This window comes from Paralichthys olivaceus, chromosome 17 (assembly GCF_024713975.1).
Source record: "Paralichthys olivaceus isolate ysfri-2021 chromosome 17, ASM2471397v2, whole genome shotgun sequence".
NCBI classification, from domain to species: Eukaryota; Metazoa; Chordata; class Actinopteri; order Pleuronectiformes; family Paralichthyidae; genus Paralichthys; species Paralichthys olivaceus.
The window spans coordinates 20,472,023-20,497,420 of NC_091109.1; the positions used below are offsets into that span (position 1 = coordinate 20,472,023).

The window sequence follows — 25,398 nt, forward strand, 5'->3', positions numbered from 1 at the left end:
CAAGGTGAAGGGACGGAACAAGAGTTTTATTAAGACCCTCAGAGGAATAAACATGACGGAAAAAACAGAAGCACAGTGAACCGCGATCACAGGAAACAGTGACAGAGGAGCAATTCGTCCCCATTACATAAAGAAAACATCTCCAGATAATAAAATGTAAATATATATATATTTTTTGTAACATATCCTGCAGTGGTTTCAGTATATCTGCACTGCACACACTCATGTTACAGCACTGACTGTTGCTTTGAAGGCGTTAAATACAATTCATAGACTGATATGAATGGCCAGTGATCTCGTTAATCGACTGATTGTTTAATCGAAAATCAAAAATGACAGCAGTGCTATTTGGTCAATAGCACATAAATGAACATAAATGAAAAATAATTAGGAAAATTAACAATATCCATGAGCTAAATTCACTATTTACTATCTTTGCTGGATTCTATGTAAAATTGTGCGCAGACGATGGTAACTTGTTTCCACAAGATAAAAAATAAACATGATGTATTAGCACCATTAAAACTTTAAAAGCCACAGTTGGTCCAGATGACAGGTGAAGTGGTGTCAGGGAAACATCTAAATCAACCATGTAAACACAAAGCTTGAATTCAGGAAGAGCTGGGGCAACAGGTCTGTGTCACAAATCAGCAGCGTCCAAAATAAACTTGGACACAGGGTTTTTCTTTGAATCACAACTATGAAAAAAAAAAAATCAATTAAACGTGGAACAACATGGCGACAATCATTTAAATACACAAAACAACCTGGAAAGTTGATTTAGAAATAAAAAAAAAAATGTTTAAAACAATAGAAGCTATTGTAATTTTCTGAGTAACCTCCAGTCGTCCAGAGAAACATCACGTCACACAAGAACCTGCCGTTCAGTTCAGTGCCACAGACTCAAAGACAAACAGGGAGTTCATCTCGAGATTTGAGTTCTTATGATTCTGTGAGTTCAGCAGCCTCAGGCCGAACTGAAGCAGACAAACAAAGTCCGACGGAAACCGGGGACTTATTAAAAGAGATCACACACACACACACACACACACACACGCACACACACACTCTACAAAACATATGAAGTCTCACATTACGTGTCAAACATATATGAGAAGGTTGATATCACTTTACTTTCTGAACAGTACATTGTCATGAAACAGGCGTGCACAATTATTTCAAGCAAAATATATGGTTTCAAAGATATTTTAGATTTTTCTGTATTTTAGGTTTTGCTCAAACATGAATTAGTCTTTGGTTTGATGGATTCTGGGAATCCATCGACTAGGCCGCTAATAAATACGTCTATAGATGTTGACCTGATATATTTCTGCTTCTCACAGTCACTGTAACATCTAGAATATGTGTTCCTGTAAAAATATATATATAGTCATTGTACCTTCACCCTGATGTATAACTTCTTTATTCCCATGGGAAAGGCTCGACCTTTATCTCGTCACACTTACAGTGCATGTCCCGTTCGTCTGTTGTTATAGAAAAATGGCAGTTTTTACAACAACAGCTTGCAAATATATTTTTGCCAAACGTAATCGATAAACTATGACTGACAAAAGTCTCGAGTCATAATTTATGCCGTAGCTGCAACGTGTGCAGTAAATATACCTTTAAAATTCAGTTCCTAGCATGAGTTGGGTTCAGAGAATAACTCACATCATGTAAACTATGTAGGCTACGTCCGGCATGATCAGCCTTTTCAACACAGGCCTCCTGCTCACGGCTCGGGCCACGTTCAGGGTAACGCTGAGGTCAGAGGTCACCACACCCGGCAGGACTGCGCTCCTCGGTTCATGACCGACGACTCGGGACAGCTGAACACGTTCCGAAACTCCTCGTAGTTACTCATGGCTCCGACGACTCTGCAGGGCGACAAACGACCGTAGAGATGAGGTTGCAAGAGCTGCACGTTCATGTGTGTGTGTGTGTGCGTGTTCGAGTGCGTGCACACCTGTATTTTGGCGGACTGTGGGCTCCGCTCTGGATCTGATCCCTCGCTGCTTCTGGTCTGTATGAGTTACATCTCACCTGCACAGTACAAACGACCAGTTCATTAGCAGATGGTGCAGCAGACCGGCGATGCTAAACACGGGGAAGTGAATAAAAACTGTGCAACAAGCAGACTGTGCCTGAAAACTGTGTTCCCTCGAACGACCAGCAGAGGGAGCAAGAAGAAGTGAGAAAATGACTCACTTGATTTTTAACATCAGCAAAAACATGTTGTTCCACATGAACATTAAATTTGTCCTGTGTAGAAGCACCGTATTCATTATGGGGGTTGATACCGTGTGACTGACACCGTCCAACGGGAGCAGGCCGCAGGTGCAGGTGGGCGTGCAGTGTCTCAGTCAGGCTCCACCCCTCGCACCTCTAAATATGGTTACTTCTGCTTTTGAAAAACCGGCGCTGGACAAAGTGTCTTCAGAACGGCAGCTCACAGAACCAACAGGTGGCGTCACGGTGGGTCGACGCTCGACCACAGCGCCGCTCAAATGATCTTTTTGAACTAACTCGTAGAAGTTCAAGACCATTCAGGAGAATTATTAGTTTTATCAAACACGGACTCCCGCAGACCTGAACGACACGTTAGCAAACAACACTGACCAAAGTCCTCAGGAGGAAAACGGGAAAACAGCAGCACTGATGCATGTGTATGTGCGTTCGTACATGTGCGTAGCTGAGGAAGAACAGCTGGTTGTTGTTCAGGCCGACTCCGGGCAGAAGAGGCTCCTCCACACCACCTCTGCTCTCGTCCACCCACCTCCTGTACGCCTGCACAGACAGAGAAGAAGAGCTTTCTCACCGAGGACGTTTTGACGGGTCAAATACGAGTGGAACGGAAAGCGTCAGAGCAAAATCAAAGCGAACAAACAAACCGTACCCTGAACGCTTCTCTTATTCCTCCATTGTCGGCTATATTTTCTGCCAGAGTCCTCTTACCGCGCACCTACGGAGCAAAAACATCCAGGAAGTGAAAAAACATTTCTGCAATAATATGATAATAGAAGTGGATTGATTAAAAGTTTAATAAATAATGTTTGTAACGTTGGTTCTCACATTCAGGGCGGCCTCCTCCCAGTGGTAGCCATTATACTGGTCTATCATACACTGGGTCTTCTCATTGAAGGCTGTTATTGACGAGTTGCTCCACCACTGGTCGAGGTTTCCATTTTTGTCGTATTTACGACCTGTTCAGAAAAGAGTCACACGCGAAAAAGAAAAAAATCACACACTCGAGTGAAGATATGAGAAATATCTGGAATCTCTTTCTGATAAGTCATTTATAAAACATGGAAATCAATTAATTTGATCATGAGTTAACGACTCATCCCTGTTTGGGATCATTTGAACCAACTTTAATCCTAATTTAAGATCATGATCTCTTTTTAGTCTTGAGCAGAATGTGGTGATGACGTGATTGTGAATTACGTTTTTACCGTTATTGTCAAAGCCGTGTGTCAGTTCATGTCCGACGATCACCCCGATGGCACCGTAACTTAAAGATCTGGGAACAGACACCAAGAGGAGGAGGACGTTTATTTCTAATGACACACAAACATTTCATGACCTGTGGAGAACGAGGTATAAAGTGACGCTGTTCGTCCACAGGCCTCATTTCTTCCGTGTGATTTTCTATTAGCGAGGCTCGTGTTGTAGAAATGAATTCAGAGCTCCTCTCTGCTCCTGAGAAAAGCTTGAGGTGGCTTTTCTTCGGTCCGTTAACAGAGCGTGTCAAATTTCTTTAATCTCACCTCGGATACTCTCTCCCCCAGAAGAAGGGTTTCTGAAGCTCTCCGGCAGGAAATCCTAAACGAGAGGATCAAAAAAGTTTCTACAGCTCCGTCCAGATTCACACGTGCAGAAAATCTTTTACAAAGATTAAAATGTCTTTTCTATCAGTTTGTTCATAAAGTAAATTCCCCCAATTACTTTGCAAATTTAAATAAGAATTCCTGGATGGAGGTAAACTGTAGATTTCTTCTGTCTGGACAGAATCTAAGAATAATTGAATTAAAATGAAGACAAGCGTTGTTGTATCTTACGGATTTGATTGGTGGAGGAACTGTAGAAGGCATTCACAGTGGTCGGGTTTGTGAACCACCTGAAACACAAACACATTCACTTTTTTTAAATTTTATTTTACTCATCTTTTTGTTTTTATTGATATGATTTCTGTCATTTCCAAGTGAAAAAGGTGCACAAACAGGAAACCCGTGCACAGATCAGTTCTCGTACTCACTCCGTACGAGGCACGCTCTTTCGGAGCCAGGCGACATCGGACTGGGCGATGAACTTGAGCGTCTGCATCACGTTGCCGTAGTAATCCAGCTCATTGAACTTCAGCTGAAACACACAAATACAACTATGAGATGGGTTTTCTCGTCATCAACAGCTGCATCTTGGATGAATGGAATCACTCGATGGTTTGTGAATTGATAAAAACACCTCCCTCCCTTGCCTGTAACTCAAAGGAACTAGTTCACCCCGGGGCCAAACAAACCTCCTTGAGATCTTCACTCAGGTAGGTGTCGTTCAGGATAAACTCGGGGTAGCCGACCTTTGCCAGGACTGCGTGAGCCTGGAGAGACAGCAACATGAGAGCCAACGTTAAAAACAGCTTCAACTGATGAATCTGTTTCTGGTTATGTACAAGTCAGACACGTATTTAGTGCAGATGAAATTCTATCACAGGTCATTACGACAGAGGAACAAAGAGACGGTGGCTTTATATGGAATTAAAGCGTTGAGCCAATCCAGACAATAAAACCCTCTGATGGAGGAGTTTTATTTGGTCCTTGTTGAACTCTGAGAGTCTTGTCATGTAAAAGAATAATGTTGTTGCTCCACAGCTGGTGATGATCAGCACTTTGGTTCATAGAGAAAAGTCATTAATTAAAAATAAGCACCGTAGATCTGCAACTCACATTGTTTTTTATTCTATTCTTTCATTAATCGTATTGATAAACTAAATATCTGCTAAATAGCTCAATGATGGATGAAGATGGAGCAGAATCCAGACATGTGGACAACTCTTTATATAAATATATACATTTTAAAAAGTTGTGCGTAATGTGAAACGGTTAGAAACAAACCTGACAAGATTTAAAACTCAGCTTTATGCAGCTTCTGAGCATCTTTTGGTTTATGAACTCTTTATGGTTGATTTTCTTGTTCAGTATCTCTGCACTGCATTTGACATTAAATAGATAAGAAGAAGTGAAGATTATTTCCATTTCATGTCTTCAAAAGATGCAGGAATTACGCCTCAAACTAAAGAGCACAGAAGTGCAGCTCTTTCTCTACACACACATATATAGATCCAGATATTTCCCTCGGTGGAAAACCAAAACAGAGCTGCCCCCAAGTGGTCACACTGAGTTAAAGCTTCACTGGAGGATTCAATTTAGAGTTCAGACAAAAAACGTCAACTGACTCTTGTAAAAAAGTATGTTTTGGAAGTTTCAAAGCAATGTGGGAATAAACAGATATTAGAGCTGACGGCTTCTCGTGCCTTTTCTATGGCTCTGTTCTTCGTCGGCTGATCCATCCACTCGTTCTCTTTCTGCAGTATGTCGATGAACGCCCAGCGAACTCCCCCGATCAGCTCCTCCATCTGAAACACACACACACAAAGAAGTTCAGAGCCGTGACGACGTCCAGGAAACACACTCTCACGTCTGTCTTTGTGAGGACGTTCTCAGACAGTGAGGACATTTTGGTCGGACCTCAGACTTCAGGCTCTTCAGGGTCAGAGTTGGGTTTGTGTTGGAGTTAGGTCGATGACATTGTTGTGATTGTTCAGGGGGGGAGGGGATGAGGAATGCATTCTGTCAGAAAGGGTCCTCATAAAGATAGAAATGTGTGTCTCCACCGCACAAAAAGAGCATTTACTAAAACATTAAGTGCTCAGTGTCGTTGCAACATAAACACAGACACACACACACTGTCGAGACGACACAACATTAAATTACAACATCGCCAGAGGACACAACTGATACACACACGTCTGTTAACATATACACAAATTGAACTGGAGATGTGAGACATGAGGTCACGTCGGGAACACACACACGCACCATGTGTTTCTTGTCCTCCTGGAAGTGTGTGTTGACAAAAAGGCGCCCGGTGGCGTAAACAAGCGAGTTCTCCACGTAGTTCACGCACTTATCCCAGCGCGGGGTGAGAGAGGTGGTTCCCGTGGTTACCTGGTGGAGGGGCGAGGGACACGAGGTGACACTTGAGATGAGAGATTTTCAAACCGATGGTTATATTTGAGATCAAAACGAAAACAAGACTGAACTAATATCACATAACTTTCCCAGCTCTTTAATAAATCAAGAAGCTTTATATCACACTAGAGTTTTCTTGTTCTGTGCTTTTTTTATTTTCGGTATAAGATTTTTATATTTACTAATTTATATAACCAAGTATTTCACCGTCCAATGGTCTTCATCATCTTCTTTAGCTGCATTTGACATTTCCTCCACTTTGAAATGTGCTACCGTGAATACACTTATGAAATATTAAAGCAAAATGTGTTTGGCTCATATCTTGTACTACTTTCTTGCAGGTACATTTATTAAACAGCAACAAGTGCCCCTGTAGAAGCTATTGCGATATTTCCAGAGCCACTTCAAAGCTCAGTTTACAAAGTAGATACTGAATCATTCATCAATATATTCATCTGTTGGCCTAAATGTTCTGACACTGAAATATGTCAAATCTAAATAACCTGCACCAAACCTGTGCAGCTTCACTTACATTAAAGGGAAGAGAATAGTTTGTGTGAGTCTGGTTCAGATTTATAGTTTGTTCAATGAACTCAGGATTAATTAAAAGATAAATCTCACATTACGAGAGTTAAAATTAGAGAAGAAATCTGAATCCGTATCTGAAGTCTGGTCATCCTCTTGTTGCTGTTTATAGTAAAACTTCGTAGTGTGACGTTCCAGACGTGAGGTACAGAGTGGGACTTCTCAAACAGCCGTAAACTTTGGATCCGCAACCTGATCTAAAGTTTATTTAGGTTTTTCCAAAGGGATTTTTCTGGCTCTCAACCAATAAAGTAGCATCTAACACTGCAATGACCAAAAGAAGACGGATCTTGGAACCAGCTTTCTGTTCGTACCCGAGCGTAGTCGAGGTATCTGTAGAGGAAACGACGACTCAGAGTGGTGATCCTGGAAAAAACCGTCCTCCACTGCACGTAGTTCGCCACGGTCCTGAAGAGAGAGAGAGAGGACAATTAATTAAAAGCCTGCATGTGATCTCATTATACGCTATGATACACTTATAATGAGCGACAGGAGGCCTCAGGGTGCGTGTTCCTCTGTCTGCATGTTCATATGTGTGTGTGTGTGTGTGTGTGTGTGTACCTGGGGTCCGTGGCGTTAATGAGCTTGAAAAGTTCCTTGAAGTACTGCGGGGCTCGGACGATGACGGGCTCAGAGGAGGAGATGGAGCGAGCCGGGTCGCTCTTAGACTCCACCACAGCTTTGACGAAACCCAGCCAGTCGAACTACAGACGAGGAGACGAAGAGCTTAACGGTTTTCTCACATCGATCACAAACATGTTCATGAACCCAGATCAGTGAACTCCACAACACCCTGAGTTGAATTTCTTTGTTGTCGGTTGTGTATCCGTCTTTGACGCACCTGCGGTACGGAGCGCTGCAGACGAGACAACGAGTATCTGTTGTACATGTTCTCACTGGTGCGGTTCTCGTAGGGAATCAGGATCTGTCGACACAATGAGCGTTTTAATACAACACACACACACACACACACACACACACACACACACACACACACACACACACACACACGACCGACGATTCTGAATTTATGCATAAAATCCTCGTCCGATGCATCAGCTGCAAACTTCACAAGTGATTATACTGAAGTTTAATGAGCTCCAGAGACACGGAGGTCCGTCATATCGTTTTCATACATTCAGTGAAGTGATATTTGACTTAATGCGACGTGACGTCTTTACATGAGCCACTTTGGTCTCGAAGGCGAGAGCCTTCTCCATCTGGGTCAGCGCCGACGACTCTGGAGCGCCCAGCATGACGGCCGTGTCCACCATCAAACTGAGCAAGGCCGCACGGTACTGGAGAGAGAGAGAGAATAAATGAAGTGAAAGAAAGTATAAAGTGTTGAGTCTCATGCTCTCTAATTTTTACTTTGCGATGTTAATTGTACATCATTATCTTGACAGTGAAAAGAACTTCTCACAGTTAAAAATATGTTTATGAACACGAATCAGGAGTGGTTGTATCTACTGTCAAACTTTTTCTCATGCCCTAATGTAAACTCTTGTTTATACAGCATGTGGGGACTGTATGTCCTGTACAGCAGAGACAACTCCTGATAGAGGCAGTGAACTAATAACAAGATAGAGTTTTTTTTTTTTTTTTTTTTTACTTAATCCCCGCACAGCTTTAAGTGTAGAAATCTGTATCGACTCCCTTTTCTGAAATTAACTTCTCGCCTTGTGATCGTCAGATGTCTGGAAAGAAGCTGAAAAACCCAACATTAACCACTCGCATTTCAAATGGCTTGAAATTATCCTCCGCAATAATTTATCACTGCAGCAGGACGAGAATAGCTGCCGGAGGAAGATGGACTCTTCTAGACGACAGGGGGTGAAGGATGGAGCGGAGACTCACCGCCTGGGCAGAGGAAGTGTTGGTGGTGTAGTCTTCCCTCGAGGGCAGAGACAAGGACACCTGGTCGAGCTGCGGAAAGACAAAGAGCACGGATTCGCTTCTGCTGCTTTTTAGACTTTTGTGTCTCATGACATCAACTCATGCAAAGGTATAAAAAACATATATAATGCATGCATGTCGTGTAATAACATATCAAATCTTATCACGATAAACATGCGTCCACATAAACAAAGACAATCGTGTGGATATCCGACCTTGATGATGTACTTCGAGGAGTTTTTGTCGTCAGGGGAGACGTACAGGCGAATCAGGACGCTCTTGCTGTGCTGGTTCCTCATCTGTGCCAGAGTCTTCAGGAGGTTCCACCGACCTGCCGACCACTCGTACTCGCCGCCGAGCCCGTCCCCGACGACGGGCCAACGGAACTCTGGCTGTCTGAGCGTTTTCAGCATGGGTTTGGTGTCCATCTTCTCCAGCAGGGCTTTGTGAAGACGGCATAAATTAGATTTAGGTTAGTGTGAGCGCGCGCGGGGGGGAGGTGGGGGGATGGGGCTGGAGAAGATGTTAGAAAACGACGGTCCCCAAAGGTGCCGAACAAAGATTTGTGTTGGCGAGAGAAATCCAAGTTGATGTGTGTCAGACTCACTCTCGTTCATGCAGGAGCGGTAGAGGATCTTAGCTTTGGTCACTGCCTCCAGTTCATCAGGGTCGGATGGAGCTTCCAGTAACTCTGATAACAAACAATGTGATGGTCATTATAACACTTATGATTGTGAAGAAATCTTTTGGGAGAGGCACTCGGAGAACGCCACTTTGCACATCCATGAGTAGAGATCACGTTAAATCCGGATCCACTCTAAATTTCCTCTGTTCGTAGATATTAGCACTCTACATATCCTACGTTTCATAAATCCGGCTCAAAAGTTAACCAGTTCTTCCAAGCTCATTCCTCACTCTGTACTTGTTGAACATGTGCATCAGTGGGACCTCAATACTGCAGTTCTACTCCACAAATCAATACTGCACGGACGTCATAAAGACAAGATGGCAGCAGCCGTCCTCCATCTTCATTCACCTTTGAGTTGGATGTCGACGTGCTGCCGCAGCCAGGGGTAGATGCCGTACGAGGAGGAATCCTCGGGGATGGGATTCTCCCTCAGCCAACCTCCACAGGAAAAACTGTAGAAGTCCTCACAGGGGTCGACCGCCCGATCGATTTTATTGAGAATAGACCCGGCTACAGGAGGGAGGAGACAAATAAACGTTGGACACTTCTGAAACATCTCGTGCTTGACAAACACCGGCGGCAGCTCAGACACTCCTCACCTGCCTCGATGCATTCTGGCGTCAGACAGAACTCCTCCTGACTGGACTTCTGGGAAACTGAGGGAAGAGGAAAAGAGTGGAAGGATGAAGGGTGACAACGTAAAGTCTGCTGTGACTCATGGAGCTGTGTTATTCTGGTTGCATGCACGTCTATATACAGTACACCCCCCCCCCCCCCCCCCCCCCCGCCTGAAACCACATAAACGTACGAGTCTGCTGGTGACACAATCATCTTTCCAAGAACAACTCCACTGTGGAAACTTTATGTGGAAGTTGACAAAACCACATGTGACCCCAGGAAAGTTGAAAAAGCAAAATAAAAAAAACCAAAAAACACCTTTTCAGGAAAATTCAGGTGATATTTGATATATTTGATATATTTAAAAGTGACACGGATCATTAAAAAGTGTTTGACAGACCCCGAACCTCCTGAACTGAGACTCAGCTTCTGTCTCGTTTATTGCTTTAATTGAGAATTAACAGAATTAGCTTCCTATAGTTTCTTCTTCCTTCATTGTAATCAGCGGTTTTATTCATTCTCTCCTCTTCCTCCAAAGTTGGAGTCACAGATTTAGAAAAAACAACCCCCGCCCATTGAGAGCTAATGAGTGGAGCGCTCAGGGACCTGAGTCTGACCTCTGAGGTTGACCGGTCTGCTGGGCTCGTTCACGCTGAGCCCACTCGTAGTGACAAATGCGCACGCGCACAACTTCAACCCTGCGCGACCCACTTGGCCTGGAGCAACCTCACAACGCCCCCTCACACTCACACACACACACACACACACACACACACACACACACACACACACACACACACACACACACACACACACACAGAGCTTTAAACACACCCTCACACATTTGGATGTCTGAGGCTCCAGTGTCTCTGCCAACACCCCACGTTTGTCACCGAGATACAGAAAACGCCACCGACACACACACACACAAACACAAATTAAACAGAAGCTCTGAACTCATTAAAAACAAATATTAATTTAAAAAATAAAACCAAAGCAACCACTTGGCATTCCTGTGTCCGGTCAATCGCACGGTTCGGTTGGAGTGTTTCCGTCGGAGTGGGTGTGTGGCGCTACATACATATAGGCGCATGACATAATTACACTTCAATGCCGCCACAAGAATGTTAACCCTCAATAACAAAAAAAAAAAATCTCTGCTTTCACACAAGGACCCCTCCCAACCTCGACCGTCCTCCCAACCACGTACGACTCAAGAGCTATATGTTCAATTTGAAGCTATAGAGCCAGGAGATGCTACGTTAAAAAAGAAAACCTCTGAAGCTCAATAACCTGAACACGTGATATTTATAGAACAGTTTGTTTAAAAGTGAAACAGTATTTTAAACTTTGGACCATCTGCAGTTTTTCCCCTGTTTTCCAGGGTGTGTATTTATAACTTACACCTCCAGAGTAAGACTGGTGTCAATCTTCTCCTGCAACTCAACTCAAGGAGATGAATCAGAGCATTTAGGAGATTTATCTAATGTTTTATCAAATGGAGAACATTGAAATTTCAGGGAAACTGTCTTTTGTGTGAACTTGTGTCGTAAATCCAGTCTCTTAAACATTCCCGAGTTGTTTTAATGTTGAAACATTAACAGATGAGTGAAAAAATAATTCCTGCATCCGCCCCCTGATCCAGATCTGCACCAAAATGGTTTCTTCCCTAATGGAACCACATCCTTCCACCAGCTTTCGTGGAAATCCACTCAGTCGTTTGCTGCTCAGACGATCTCTGAATTTATCAGTCCAGTGTTAAACACCAGTGCCGCATCAAACCGCTCCATCGTTTTCATGCTTCACAAACTAGTCAATACAGAGAATATAAGATTTTTGCTTTTGTTTTTTTTTTTACCGAGCATTGAAAAATAAGGGAAGTTTCCACAAGTCCCTGCGTTATGACATTAACATGCAGATAAATTACACAACCAGGACAAACTGGCTCTTTTAAACAAACATAAATATAATTATAGATGTTAAATTGTGTAATTTCTTGTGTTCTTTTTCTTTACATAAAGCTTTTGTGGCCTTTGCTATAAGTTTTCTCTCTTATCTTCAGTTTTTATCGGCACTACTGCTGCAAATCACTGGTTTAACTTCCCCGGCAAAAGTATATTCATGTTATTTGAACGTTACCAGTGTAAATCAATGTGCACTGGCCTTTATGAATAAATAAACACATACACACCCTAACCCACCACGTCTCTGCCCACAGAGTTCCTGCTAATTAATTTCACATTCTGCAGGAGACAATACCCACAAATTGTCAACACACACATTCTTTCCTCTTTTCCCAGCTTCCACTTTAACTCCCACAGAGCGTTATGGAGCCTCAGAGGTCGTGCATGAGCGTGTGGGGGCGTATATGAAACCTTATATGGACCAAAAATAGTTTGACACAAGTTACCCGCCAACCTTTGCTCCCAGCTAGAGCACTGGTGTGTGTAATTTACAGTCAGCGTGAACTATAATCTGAACGTGCACTGTGCAATACATTTCTGAGGAAGTCCTTGCAAATTATAATGCAGCATGACGAAAAGTGTGCGCGTGTGTGTGTGTGTGTGTATGTATGTGTGTGTGTGTGTTTATGGACTTACCCAGTATGAGTGCGAGCAGCAGGACAGCACAGAGACACACACAAATGGCCAGGGCTATCTTGAAGAGACGAGTGTTGCCCCTCTCGGGTTTAACTCCACCGCCACCTAAATGCTCCAACTCCATGACTTACTTTTACCACACACACACACAGACACACACAGACAGACACACACTAAAAAAAATCTCTTGCAGCTGAAAAAACACAACAAAAAGTGGAGAAATCTGAAAAAATAAATGAATGAATGGAGAAATTCGAATCCAGGATTTTAGAGCATATTCCTGATTTTAAAATATTTGTATATTTTATTCACTTTCTCTATCTGCGTCTCGTTGCCTGCTGCTATCTGAGAATCTGCAGGACTCTAACTTCACCCCAGCTCTTCAAACTGTCCGTCCCTCCCTCACCACTCCTCCTCTCCCCCATTACTCCTCCTCTCCTCTCCACTCTCCCTCCCTCCAGGGACCAGGCGTCCCAGTGGAGAGCAGAAATCATTTATTAAAATCAGGCTAAAACCAGAACATTATCTGTGTGTGTGTGTGTGTGTGTGTGTGTGTGTGTGTGTGTGTACATGTGAAGTGTGTGCACGTGTGAAGTGTGTGTTTAATCTCATGTTCAAAACAGCAGGGTGCTCTGCTCGAGACAGTCAGATCAGACAGTCAGTAGACCAGAATCAAATTAGAATCACTTACTCACTCTCTCTCTCTCTCTCTCTCTCTCTCTCACTCACCAAACACACACACACACTCACACACACACACACATTACAATCGATTAATCCGATGATGACGGTGACGCTGTAAAAACACATCAGTGTTTCAGAGCATCAGTAATTTCAGGAGACAGAGGTACTGATGATAAAAAGGCCGCAGCTCCTGATTGGACCTCCTCCTCCTCCTCCTCGTGCTCCTGGAGGTTTCGGGTCGGTGCTGACACAGTCCCTATATAGACTCGTCTTCCTGTGCTGCTGCAAACACCCATTCATCAAGCCAAACTCCCTGACCACGATGCTATTGTTCAACATTTCTGACTCACGATCATTTGTGTCCTGTTTTAATTTTAATTCTCATTGTTTGAAATCTCGACCGGAACTTCTCGCTTTGTCTGCGCTTCTCGTTTGCACTCTTAACGCACAGCGCCGTGGCAACAGATTGCCGGGTCGGGCTCCACCAGCTTTTAAATCCATCAATTAAAGTTGGATGATTTATTTATGCTATGGTAACGCACATTATTTATTGATACACTTAAATGTTTTGGACACAACGCTTCATCATGTGACGTCTGGTCATAGTCCTGTGAAATTCAATTTAAAACTTAAAAAAGATTAACTTCATTAATAAACTGCACTTAGAGAATTTCAGGTCAGACTATTCATTTATAACACAGGTTATAAATCAGCGTGCGAACATTAGTGTTTTTGTCTGTTGAGTCAAATCCAGGGCACATGGCTCGGACAAACCAGACAGAACATGCCTCCTGTCCTCCTCCTCATCCTCCTCCTCTTCATCATCATCATCATCCTCCCGTGTCTGTTTATACAAACATCCCTGCAGGCTGTCATCAGCGCGAGATAAGCAGCAGAAACACACACGCTAGAACACATTAGCCATCTTTTTAGAGCTGATTGCGGGGGGAAGGAAAATCAGCCTTATGTGAACGCAGACACGTGAAGAGGAGAAAGAGGCCGACTCCTGCGTGAAACATGTTCTGAACCTCCCACGTAACTTCTCTAATCGCTTAAGTCTCCAAAATACAAATAAAGCAACAATTTTGAATCTGCTGACAGAGGTGTCTGCTCATCTCTGCTAAACACACCTCTGTGGTTAAGCTGGGGGCCGTTCAGTATTTATATGTTTGTGGGAAACACCCTTCAAAATTACAATGTGTCGCCTCCATCGCCGACACACTCGGGAAAAACATAATCACTGCACGACTCCCTGGAAAAGACTGAAGCAACACTGCGGCCGGGAGCTGAAGCTACAACTTGTTGCTCCGTCTGAAGGAAGACAAAGAGGCGAAGAAGGGTTTTAGTGAGCAGCAGGAACCTGCGAGTTAGAGAACAAACGCCAGAGACGTGCAACCCCCGTTATTCAACAACTTTATCTGCTCGAAGCTGCATAAAATGGATTCTAAGTATTTTATTCCTTACTTACTGGAAAAGTTGCTCAACTTTTCTTCCAGGAAAAAAATGTTCACTCACTGGATTCCAGTTATGCAAAAACAAAACTACATGAAAATTTGCTTTGACATTCATCACTTGATTTTAATTCTTGCTCTCGCCCACAACATGTTTGGTTGCATTCCAGCCTGGACTGACCCCAAACAGATCGATGGATGGAATCGTAACCTCTCACTCCCTCTAACGAGAGCAGTTATATTATTATAACACCAAATTATCTTTATATGATGCATGATCGTCATTGAGTCCAAACAGAAATCACCCGAGGGGTTCACAGAAAAGTCAACACAAAAATAGAAAAGTAAGAAACTGGGAATGATTTCTCAGACTTTAAAAAAAAAAAAAGAAGAGAGCTCTTAAATAAAACCAGTTTTTATTCCACAGCTTTCACAATCAACTTTTACAAACAGTGAGAGGCCGAGAGTAAAAATTCAACTTTGGGAGGATAAAGTTCAGTCGCTTTCGGCGACAATGTCGAGGAAGAGAAAGACACTGAACTCAGCTCATGTTTCATTTCAAATACATTTGTTGGATCTTCTGGAAGTCAGCTTTCGTGAAATCATGACCTGATGTTCACACTCATGAAGAGGCCGTTCTTTCTTCTGATATGTGGCAGTAAATCAAAGTATTGCCATGCATTAGCCAATAAAATGAAGGCTTTTGAAACTAAGGTTCAACTTAGTTTAGACCAAAACAAACACTGTCGTTCAGCAGGGAAATGTGGCGTTCAAGAGTCAAACCCTTAAAAGGATGGTTTTCTCTCAATTTTCAAAACAGTAAAGATATTTAAATTTGTAAAGACTGTGCAGTCTCTGTAAACAGTCACACAGGACGGTGCTTTGCAGCAAGCGCTTTGTTTATTTGTATATGTGCTTTTGTGTTTATGGCGGAAACGATGTGGAGGAAGTGAGTCGTTTATGGTTTTTCCTGGCAGAGCGATGTTCTGCTCAACAGTCTCCAGAAGTTTGACAGTATTGTTCGGCAACGCAGTCTGTTCCCTGTAAGTTCACAGTTTAATGGTCTGCACATCTCGAGCACGTCCTCAGAGGACATCTCTGTCCACGCAGGGATGCACACATTCCATTTTTTTTTTTAGACAGCTAACCGTTGCGCCTACCGCGCCGTGACCATCCACAGGCCCAGCGCCACGTTGGCCGCCAGTAGGGCGCTGCCTGCCAGCAGCAGGAAGAAGCCGATCAGCTCGCGCTTTTGACGATCTGTTACCACGGTAACCAGCGTGGCCTCCAGCAGAGCGTTCAGCATCCACTGACCATCGAGAGCAAAGCACGGCACGGAGTTGACTACGGCTAACGCACCGGAGAGGGACACCACGTATCTGAGACACGACAGGGTTAAGAACCATGAACTATAATTTAACTACACACAGTCGAGGAGTTCGGCTCCTGCGTTGGTTTCTATGCCAACCAATAAAACACAAAAATATATAAATATACATTTGAGTTTTTGTTGAATGCATCACATGGCATCCTGTAGTTTAGAACAAGAATTCAATTAACCAATTAAACCAACGTAACCTGGAGCCAGATAAGATATAAGATGCAGCTAAACATTAGTTTATATGTGAAGTGAAATGAGTCTTCACTACACTTTAGGAATTTAACTATAAAGTAAAGATCAAGGTGAATCTTCTTTCTGATGCCTGGAGGTCAACTGAGCGAACGTTCTTATCGTGAAACTATTTTAATCTGGGCAACCCGAAGAGTTCTACACAAATTAATTATTATCATCATTATTATCTTGTCGCTTTTAAAGAAATAAAGAGATTCATACGGAGTTTACAGAACTTTTACAGCCAAGGACGTACTGTATACCCATCACCTGATTTCCCCTGGAGCGTCTTTGGAACATGGAAGGATACTTGCAGAACGTTTCCAAGAAGACGGGCAGATCCAGATGAAGGAAACCAAAGCGGGGGATGAAGTTGGTCAGACTCACTGAGGAAAGATACAAATGTTCACTCACTACATTTCACTGAAAACTGAAAATCAGCTCAACACCTCAACTGTAAACAGCAATTACATGAAAATTACAGACACAAGGTCCCACATTTGTAAAAAAAGGGGAAAAACAGTGAAATAAAGATGAGAAATAAAATCTATCACTACGCGCACACTCGTACTACACATACCTGCGTACTGGAGGTGCGGCGGATAGCCCACAAACAGCATGTGCGTGTTCGGAGGGTGTGTCACACGGATGAAGCGGGTCTGGTTCTCCAGAGACGGGGTGACGCAGACGCTGGCGCTGGGAGCGTGTGCGGCGCAGTCTTCGTCGTTGCGACAGACTCGCGTCCCTGTCACCATCTTACGCACCGGCATGCAGGCGAACTTCACAGGATTACAAAAGAAACGCAAATACTGAATGATGTGTGATGTCGTGCAGCCAGGACGCAGGAACTGAGACCATGAGCAAAGGAAACCAAACGAGTGTTGGACCTTTTTGTTGTTTTATGATTTTATATTTTAATCTTTTCACATCATATTGCTAAAGTGCAGCTTGAATGATATATTGTGCAACAAACGTCATGCAGTTGTACTCAAAGCAGCCAAAATGGGAATAAGGAAGTTAGTGATTTTGGTTTGGCAACATTTAGAATTGGTTTGGAAACTTTTGCACATTATAAACGAGTCATAAAATCCCCCCCGTCTGTGTCTGTGTGTGAGTGTGTGTCACCTCCTTCTCTCGGCTGCCTCGACCCTGTGGCTTCATGTAGGAGAAGCAGAGATCTGTGAGGCTGTTGTTGCTGCAGCAGTCCATCGTTCCATCCAGACGCTTGAAAGCTTCAAAGAGAGGAAACAAGGAAAAGAATGAATGAATGAACTGAAAATCAACTTTCTCTGAACATCAGTGATGTTTTTTTCACTCCGTTGTTAAATTTAATCGCAGTAGAAGATTTGATAAGAACAGAGAGTCACACACGTAACCACACAACCTCATATGTCAGCACGACCTCCAGCTGTGCACTGACTTGATTGTTTGTCACTGTACTGAATCAATACAATCAAATTACAGTGACGCGCGGCACGTTACAGCAGGAGGAAAAACTAAATCCTGAATCCGCCAGATTCATTAAAAACATTGAATGGGATAACAGACAGACTGTAGGTATTACCTACATGTATTATTATTACACACAGGTAAATACTAAACATACCAACAAATGGAAAAATGGAAAATACATAAAAACAAGGTATTATTCAGTGGTGACCTGAGCTAATGAATAATAATTCATCAGCAGCAGCAGCAGATAAAAACTAGAAGCATTGTTAAGTGATTGCATGATTACATAATGACCTCAGTCAGAGGGAGGGAGGGAGGGAGGGAGGGAGGGAGGGAGGGAGGGAGGGAGGGAGGGGCGTGTGTGTGTATTTAAATACACCCATTTTTTCTTTTATTAAATATATAAAGACACATTTCTATTTATAATCTCTATTTAAGAAAATCCTCACAACTTCCTCACGTTTAAGAAGCTGGAAGCAGAAAAAGTTTGATATTTGTGGAAAAACACCTGAAACAATGAATTATCCATCAGCTGCTGATTAATGTTCTGACAAATGACCAATAAACGAATCGCTGCTGCTCTTTCATGAAGTTATCGTAATTTGATAATGAACGTTTCTGTCATTTATTCCTAAATGATGTCGTCTGGAGTCTGACACTGAAATAATTAGACTCTTGACTGAGGTTTTAATTAATGAGCTTTGTTTTTATAAACTATTTTTCAATTTAGAATTACGAATCATAGACAACTGGATTCAAACAATGAATACATCAAGAATTATTTTGGAAGCTACAAAGTCTAATTCCATCACTCTTTCTTTAAAATATGTCGTTCTTTTATTTTGACGGGGCCCTCGCTGTACACGCACCTCTTCCATGAGCCCAGCTGGGCTGCAGGCTGGCGACAGGGACACAGTATCCGGTCTGTGGAGTGTGAGAGAGGCGAGACAGGCAGCTGCTCCAGGCCTCCACCCCCCTGACGGGACAGTCCTCCAGCCCCTTCACGATGTCTCCGACCGACAGACCCCGAGGACCGTCTGCCGCTGAGCCCTGGTTCGAAATAAGGACGTCCATCTTTATTCACGGTCATTATGCCGAGAAATAGAGGACAGAAAATCTTGATCGCTGCTGAAAGAGTCCACGTGTAAATTTGTCGCACTGACCTGCACGACGTCGATAACCAGCGCTCCGCCTCCGGTGGAGTACATGGGAAATAGAAAGATAGGCAACAGGAAGAGAAAGGCCAACGCTGCCACGCACAGAACAAAGTTGTGCCAGACTCCTGTCGAGAAAAAACACAAAAAAACAGCTTTGATTTAATACATTTATAGTTATTATGACATTTTAAAGTCAACATTTTTATTACACTTGTCCTCGTTATTAATAAGTCAAATCAATAATTCCTGGATAAAACATCGATGCAGCTCGATTCACAACTCTACATTCTTTTAGAAAATGTCGTAAAGTTCATGAACGTGGTTAAATTACCACAACAAACAGGAAAACCCAGTTAAACTGAAGCTACTGTGAAGTCACAACGAGGATCTGCCTGTTTACAGCTGTTCTCCACATGTTCGCACTGCGAGATGTTGTTGACACTAACCGCCGTGCGCTAAAATTAACCGTCTATACGTCTCTGCCATCCTGAGACACAGACAGTCGTCCCCGAAACCACACGAGGAAGCGTCTCATCGCCTCATCAGGTCAAATCACAGTTTTTAAGGGATGAAACACAGAGTTTGGTACAAATTCAGTAAACAAGCAGGATGACGGCTGCATCGTGCAACGGAAACTAAATGAATGGCTGAAGACAGGAGGATATTTAGAGAGTTTCAGGTCGGACACTGAAATCCCACAATGATTTAAGGGATTTAATCGTTTTATTTTAAGGCCTACAAGAAAAAATACTTCTGATATTGTCTTTGCAGTAAACAAACGATTGGCGTTGCATCACAAATCTTTCCAGGGATAAATAATAAACATGTTATGTGAGAGCAACCCCCCCCCCCCTCGCCTGCAAACAGAGCGATCACCACTGTGGAGAGAGAGAGAGAGAGAAAGAGAGAGAGAGAGAGAGAGAGAGAGAGAGATAAACACAGCGTGATGTTATGTCACCACCTCTGCAGTTTGTCATATGACTGAACGTCTCGGCTTCGTGTCACCACCCAACTTATTTTTCTTCTCACATTAAACAAAAGACTGAAGCAAACTTTGTCCACTCGACGACACAGAGGGGGTTTTGAAGTAGCTCCTCGCTGCCCTCTAAAGGTTTAGGACAGCAAAAAAAATATAACTTGAAACTCTCTTTAAACTTTAAAGTCCTGCATTTAAAACTCACTTTAAAAATAAGCAGAGAGCTCAAACTGTTTTATTCAGTGACAGGTAATTTCATCTATAACTTTGCATCATGTTTTATAAGTTTAAAGTTTAATCCTTAATTTGCAACGTACACATACAGATTTAGGATTAAAGCTCAGGAGTAAAAAGAAAAACAATATTTGTATCGCTCCCTTTACAAATACAAACACTGATTAATTCATTAAATCAATTTGCAGTATAAGATTGTTTATTTAAAAACATGTGACAAATCTCTCAAATATAATAAATCGTAATATTAGTCTAATATAATAGTAATGTAGGTCTCATTTTTAAAAATAATAATTCTCTCGTTTCAAACCTCGGTCTAACCCTACCTGCGATATTACCGCTTCAGTAATAATGATCCTAAAACACAATACATGTGTGTGACCGAAAAACAAGGCAGAAGAAAATATTACACTAATGCAAATTAAATTGAAGAGCTCTTTATGACCCATTCCTTCCTGAAGGAACTGAGCTTTTAAAGACTTTCAGACCTGCAGGTTCTTGTTTTTGCCATATTTCATATATTATAAGTATTTTTTTTCCTGCTGTTTTAAACCTCCCTTGAAATTTAAAAACCTCTTATATTTGTCAACCACACGGCATTGAAAATAATCAGCCATTAACCGGCTCCCGCTGATCACCTGCAGTGGCATCAGCTGCTCCCATGCGTGAGTTAAGTGCCAGCTCCACCAGTCAGTTCATTAAAATATAATTTTCTTGATTGCAGCGTGACATAATTTGATGTGAAGCTCGTGTCTGGCGTTCAGGAATAAAAGACCTCAGGGTGACCTTCACTGGAACGACTGAAACGAGCATTTAAAGTAACCCCTGAATAATTGTGATTACTCACATAATTTGGAAAAAATAATCAGGATTATCGACTCTGCCCTGAGGTAGTGATCAGCTGATCTCTGAATGTATGTATAAAAATCTTACCGGCGCAGAAGATGCGAAGCTGCTGCGTGGGCGATATGAGGTTGAGGTGAGTGGTGAAGAGGTCCACGAAGGCACCGGGATACAGCACGAACACAAACATGCCGAAGCCGTTCACTCGCACTTGTTCCCTGAGGGGGAAGTGAGACGGACACGACATTGAACAAACAACTCATCACAGGTTTAAAGATGAAGGTCCGGGTCAAAGGATTACAGATAAACACAGATATCACTGATATGAGGGACAGAAAAATATCTTTATTTAAACAGGAATGAATCTGAGGTGTGCCTGTAACCAGTATACGCAGTATTTCTACGGTACCCACTGCAGCGCACACAAAACTAATATCAACAGCCACTGAAGGATGGACAATCCTGCTGGTTGCCACGGTAACTGTTCATAGATCTTGGGACACGGAGTCCGTTACCTCAGTGCTGCCACAGCGTGGCCCAGCTCATGTATGACTCCACTGAGCAGCAGGGCGATGAAGAAGTAGGCGAGCTGATTCGTGGGCAGATTGACACCAGGGACCTAAAAAGACACGAACGACACCAGGAGGAGGAGGAGGAGGAGGAGGAGGAGGAGGAGGAGGAGGAGGAGGGGGAGGAGGTGGAGGATGGACAATCCACATGTGTCATTAAGATGGATTCAAATCTCATTAAAACTTAAAAATCCCATAAAATGCTTTTCAATTAAATTGACTAAAACTAACTTAAATCTCATTATGATGTTTTTGAATCTCATTAAAATGTATTGAAATCAAATGAAAAGGTGTTTAAATCTCATTAAAACACATTTCATTCACATTACAAGTATGTAAATTGTCACGTTTCTAGAAGCCGTATTTTCCTGTGTGGTCTGAGCTCCCCTCCTCTTGTTGACTGTGTGGTGTGTGTGGTTTTTTTTTTTTTTGCTTCTCCAGGCTGAGTGCTATTTACCATAAATGTGCTGCTAATGGCCTCCCATGAATCACCTACAAAGGTCCTCTGGGAACAGCACTCATATTACTGCGCGGCTACTTGACAGCACAATGAATAAAAAGGGAACAGGAGGAAAATGCTTAATAAGAGCCCTCGTCATAACTGGAGGCTTTTTCCAGCCTCTCGTCTGAATTTATTGAAGCTTTGTATGAACTTTCAAGGACATTTACTCTCTGAGTTAATTTCTAATGTTCAACCAGATAAATTTAGGAGAATATCTTTATTTATTTATTTATTTCACCTGTCGTAAAAGCTCATAAACCTCCAGTCCGGTGATGCGTGTGTACGTACCACCACTTGCAGCGCCTGTTGACCTTCCATCCGCGGGTTGTCTGAGGTCATCTGAGCGAGCGTCTGCTGCAGCGTCTTTATCAGCAGCACCACAGATCCCACCATGGCCACAACACCGAACACCAGACCACTGTTGAACCTGACGGAGAGGACCGAGAATTTATGTCGAGCACCAACATTTGTTCATTTATAAATGTGATAAATCTGTCCGAGAAATAAAAGCCTGTCGGGTTTTTTATGAGCCTGAAGCTTCCACACACATCCTGTCAGATATGATTCACTTCTGTCATTTGTTTTAATGATGACTGTAAAAGTTTAGGACAAAAAATTAAACAAGTATTATCTTAGAGCATCAGTGATTGATTAGTTTAACAGGATCGACTGGAGTTGGAGCTTTGAGGCATTTTGGATGAGGAAAGAACAGAAATGATGCAGGAGCAGCTGAGGGGGCGTCCTCACCACAGGTGAAGGGCTCGGGGGTTGATGCGGGCGCAGTACGCAAACAGCCGGTTGAACATGGTCGTCTGCCACCTCACGTGAAAGGGAGACAACATCAGGCCCCGACTCGCCAGCCACGACTCATAGCTGATCCTGTGTGTCGCTGACGACTGAGGGACAAAGAGAGGGACAGGTGGAAAGAACTGCGATTAGATTTTAAAGTGGACAATGGACAAAACTACACTTAGTGACCACTTTATTAGGTACACCTGTACAATCTGTAGGCAACACAATGGTTCTGCCATCAATTTATAATGAAGACACCTATAATGTTGTGGGTTTTTTTATATAATCAGAGATGTGAATCAAATTATAGTGTTGAGGAAGAAATGAGTACAGACTCTTTATAAAGATGGACCCTAACCCCAGCTGAGGTGAATTGATCGCCCCCTGGTGTCTGTCTGCAGCGTGGGTCAAGAATTAAACTTAACTTAATTAATTTAACTTTGTTTTTTGTCTTCATCTTAAACATCATTATACTTAAAGGTTCAGTGTGTAGAAGTTAGTGACATCTAGTATTGAAATGTCATGTTGCAGCTGAACACCCCTCACCTCACCCTCCTCTTCCAAACATGAAAAAGAACCTGTGGTAACTTCAGTTGTCATAAAAACTCAAAAGGTTTTAGTTTGTTCATTCTGGACTAATGTAAAAAACATGGCGGCCTCCGTAGAGAGGGTCTCCTCCATGTAAATATAAAGTCTTTAAATATAAAGGACCTTTTTCAGGAGTAAAGAAAATTACAATTAATAGAATTTAGATGAAACAAACTAGTGAAATCATCATGAGGATTATTCTACATTTAGTTTCTGCCGATAGTTCCCTTTCACCTAAATCTTACACACTGGACCTTTAACATTCTTTCTATAGATCCATAAATATATTGTTTATACATCTACACACACAGAATCTTACATACACACATTGAGTTGTTATTTATGGCAAAAAGAGATGAAGATAAACTCAGGAACAATAAATATGAAGTGAAAAATAACCAAATAAAGAAACTAGTCTTCAGCCCTGCACCCTGTGGACAACATATCTTTATTTGTAAGAGGCTGCAGCTGCAGCAGCAACGTGAGTTCCTCTCTAATGAACCGCAGTCTTCTCATATTAACACAAACCAGGGGTTGTCTCACCCTGAGCAGAGTGTCGGTCAGGTACACAGCGCACCAGGCTGCCATCACACACACCAGCAGAGACACGGGGATCATGGTGCAGCTCCGGGGGTGAGGTGGTGGTGAGGGAGGTGGGGGAGAGAATCAGCCCAGCGCCGTCTCCATCGCTCCGTCTGCCCGCGGCTCTCCGCGCAGTTACCCGCTGTCACACGCGTCTGTCACCGCGTCTTCATGTCCGAGTGTGTCCTTCGATGGGACCCAGAGGAGGAGGACAGACACGTGTGTTTGTTTTCTCACAGATGTTGAGATCGAACCGGAAGCATCGGGACAAGATGACACTTCCGGCTTGTTCTTCTTCTGCTTCTTTACAGCGGAACTGCAGCGAGCAAGCAGAGCACTGCCGCCACCCAGTGTTCAACTACAGGAATGTCAATGATTTTCTTTTCTTTTCTTTACTCATCTTTAATTTACTTTTTCTTTTCTTTTCTTTTCTTTACTAATCTTTAATTTACTTTTTCTTTTCTTTTCTTTTATTTACTTATCTTTAATTTACTTTTTCTTTTCTTTTCTTTTCTTTCCTTATCTTTAATTTACTTTTTCTTTTCTTTACTGTACTTTACTTTCTCCACAGTTCTTTACTTTTACTTTTCTTTTGAGAATCATTAAAGCAGCAGGAGACTATAACATGTTTTAAACACAATCAATAAACACATGCAATCAAATGATCTGAAATACAGTGTGCACCACTGAATTAGTAATTTTGAAAGAAAACACTTTGAATGTTGAATTTTCTGCTGAGCTCCAGGAGGCAGCGCTGGCCTGTAAAAAGGAATCCAGACCAATCAATCAATCAGCAGAGCTGCAGGGATAAAAAAAAAGAAAAGCAAAGTGTCGGTCCAAATATTCAATTTCATGTGACCAGAAGGTCAGGAGGGTAAAAAGACACCAATAAATGTGTGTGGCCTGAGTCAGACGTGACAGAACAGCCAGTCTGACTCATGCAGCCGTATAAGAGAACAGGCAACATGAACCTGCTCGTGGTTAACAATTTGCATGATGACACAGTTCCACAGAACCTCCACATTCTTTTCATTTGTTTAATCTCAAATACACAATGTTTGTGTCTGTGTAACACATATTCAAAACTATTCTATTCGATCTCTGCACCAGATGTAGGACTCATTATTCAGTTGGCTGCGTTCGTTAATTTAATCTTGACGATTCTCTCTGCACGCCTCCTCTTTTATTACCTCATTTAAATTCTGAAAGCACCAAAATCTAATGCTCGTCCGGCCCCTAACTGAGTCGTCTCATCCTCAAACTGAAGTTAAAAAAAAGCTTATTTAAGGAGTTCAAGGAGACTCTCACTGCTGTAAAAACACAA

At 42.6% G+C, this 25,398-nt stretch overlaps 2 protein-coding genes across 2 annotated transcripts; both read right to left on the reverse strand.

The window, feature by feature from the left end:
• On the reverse strand, window positions 1-13,094 carry phex (phosphate regulating endopeptidase homolog, X-linked). The gene is made up of 22 exons (XM_069512735.1): window positions 12,633-13,094; window positions 10,014-10,070; window positions 9,763-9,924; window positions 9,334-9,417; window positions 8,942-9,168; window positions 8,688-8,756; window positions 8,012-8,128; window positions 7,672-7,755; window positions 7,392-7,534; window positions 7,145-7,238; window positions 6,093-6,221; window positions 5,528-5,629; window positions 4,517-4,594; window positions 4,256-4,359; window positions 4,059-4,117; window positions 3,768-3,822; window positions 3,453-3,520; window positions 3,073-3,203; window positions 2,897-2,962; window positions 2,683-2,787; window positions 1,967-2,043; window positions 1-1,877 (listed from the first exon to the last, which is right to left on the reverse strand). Exons 1-22 carry the CDS (start codon window positions 12,754-12,756, stop codon window positions 1,775-1,777), a joined length of 2,238 nt encoding a protein of 745 aa, XP_069368836.1. The 5' UTR covers window positions 12,757-13,094; the 3' UTR covers window positions 1-1,774.
• A 2,072-nt stretch (window positions 13,095-15,166) lies between these two features.
• Window positions 15,167-24,381, reverse strand: mbtps2 (membrane-bound transcription factor peptidase, site 2). The gene is made up of 11 exons (XM_020103232.2): window positions 24,036-24,381; window positions 22,860-23,008; window positions 22,401-22,539; window positions 21,557-21,660; window positions 21,132-21,259; window positions 18,995-19,113; window positions 18,701-18,881; window positions 17,505-17,611; window positions 16,960-17,158; window positions 16,690-16,765; window positions 15,167-16,146 (listed from the first exon to the last, which is right to left on the reverse strand). Exons 1-11 carry the CDS (start codon window positions 24,108-24,110, stop codon window positions 15,924-15,926), a joined length of 1,500 nt encoding a protein of 499 aa, XP_019958791.1. The 5' UTR covers window positions 24,111-24,381; the 3' UTR covers window positions 15,167-15,923.
• Between the last annotated feature and the right edge of the window lie 1,017 nt (window positions 24,382-25,398).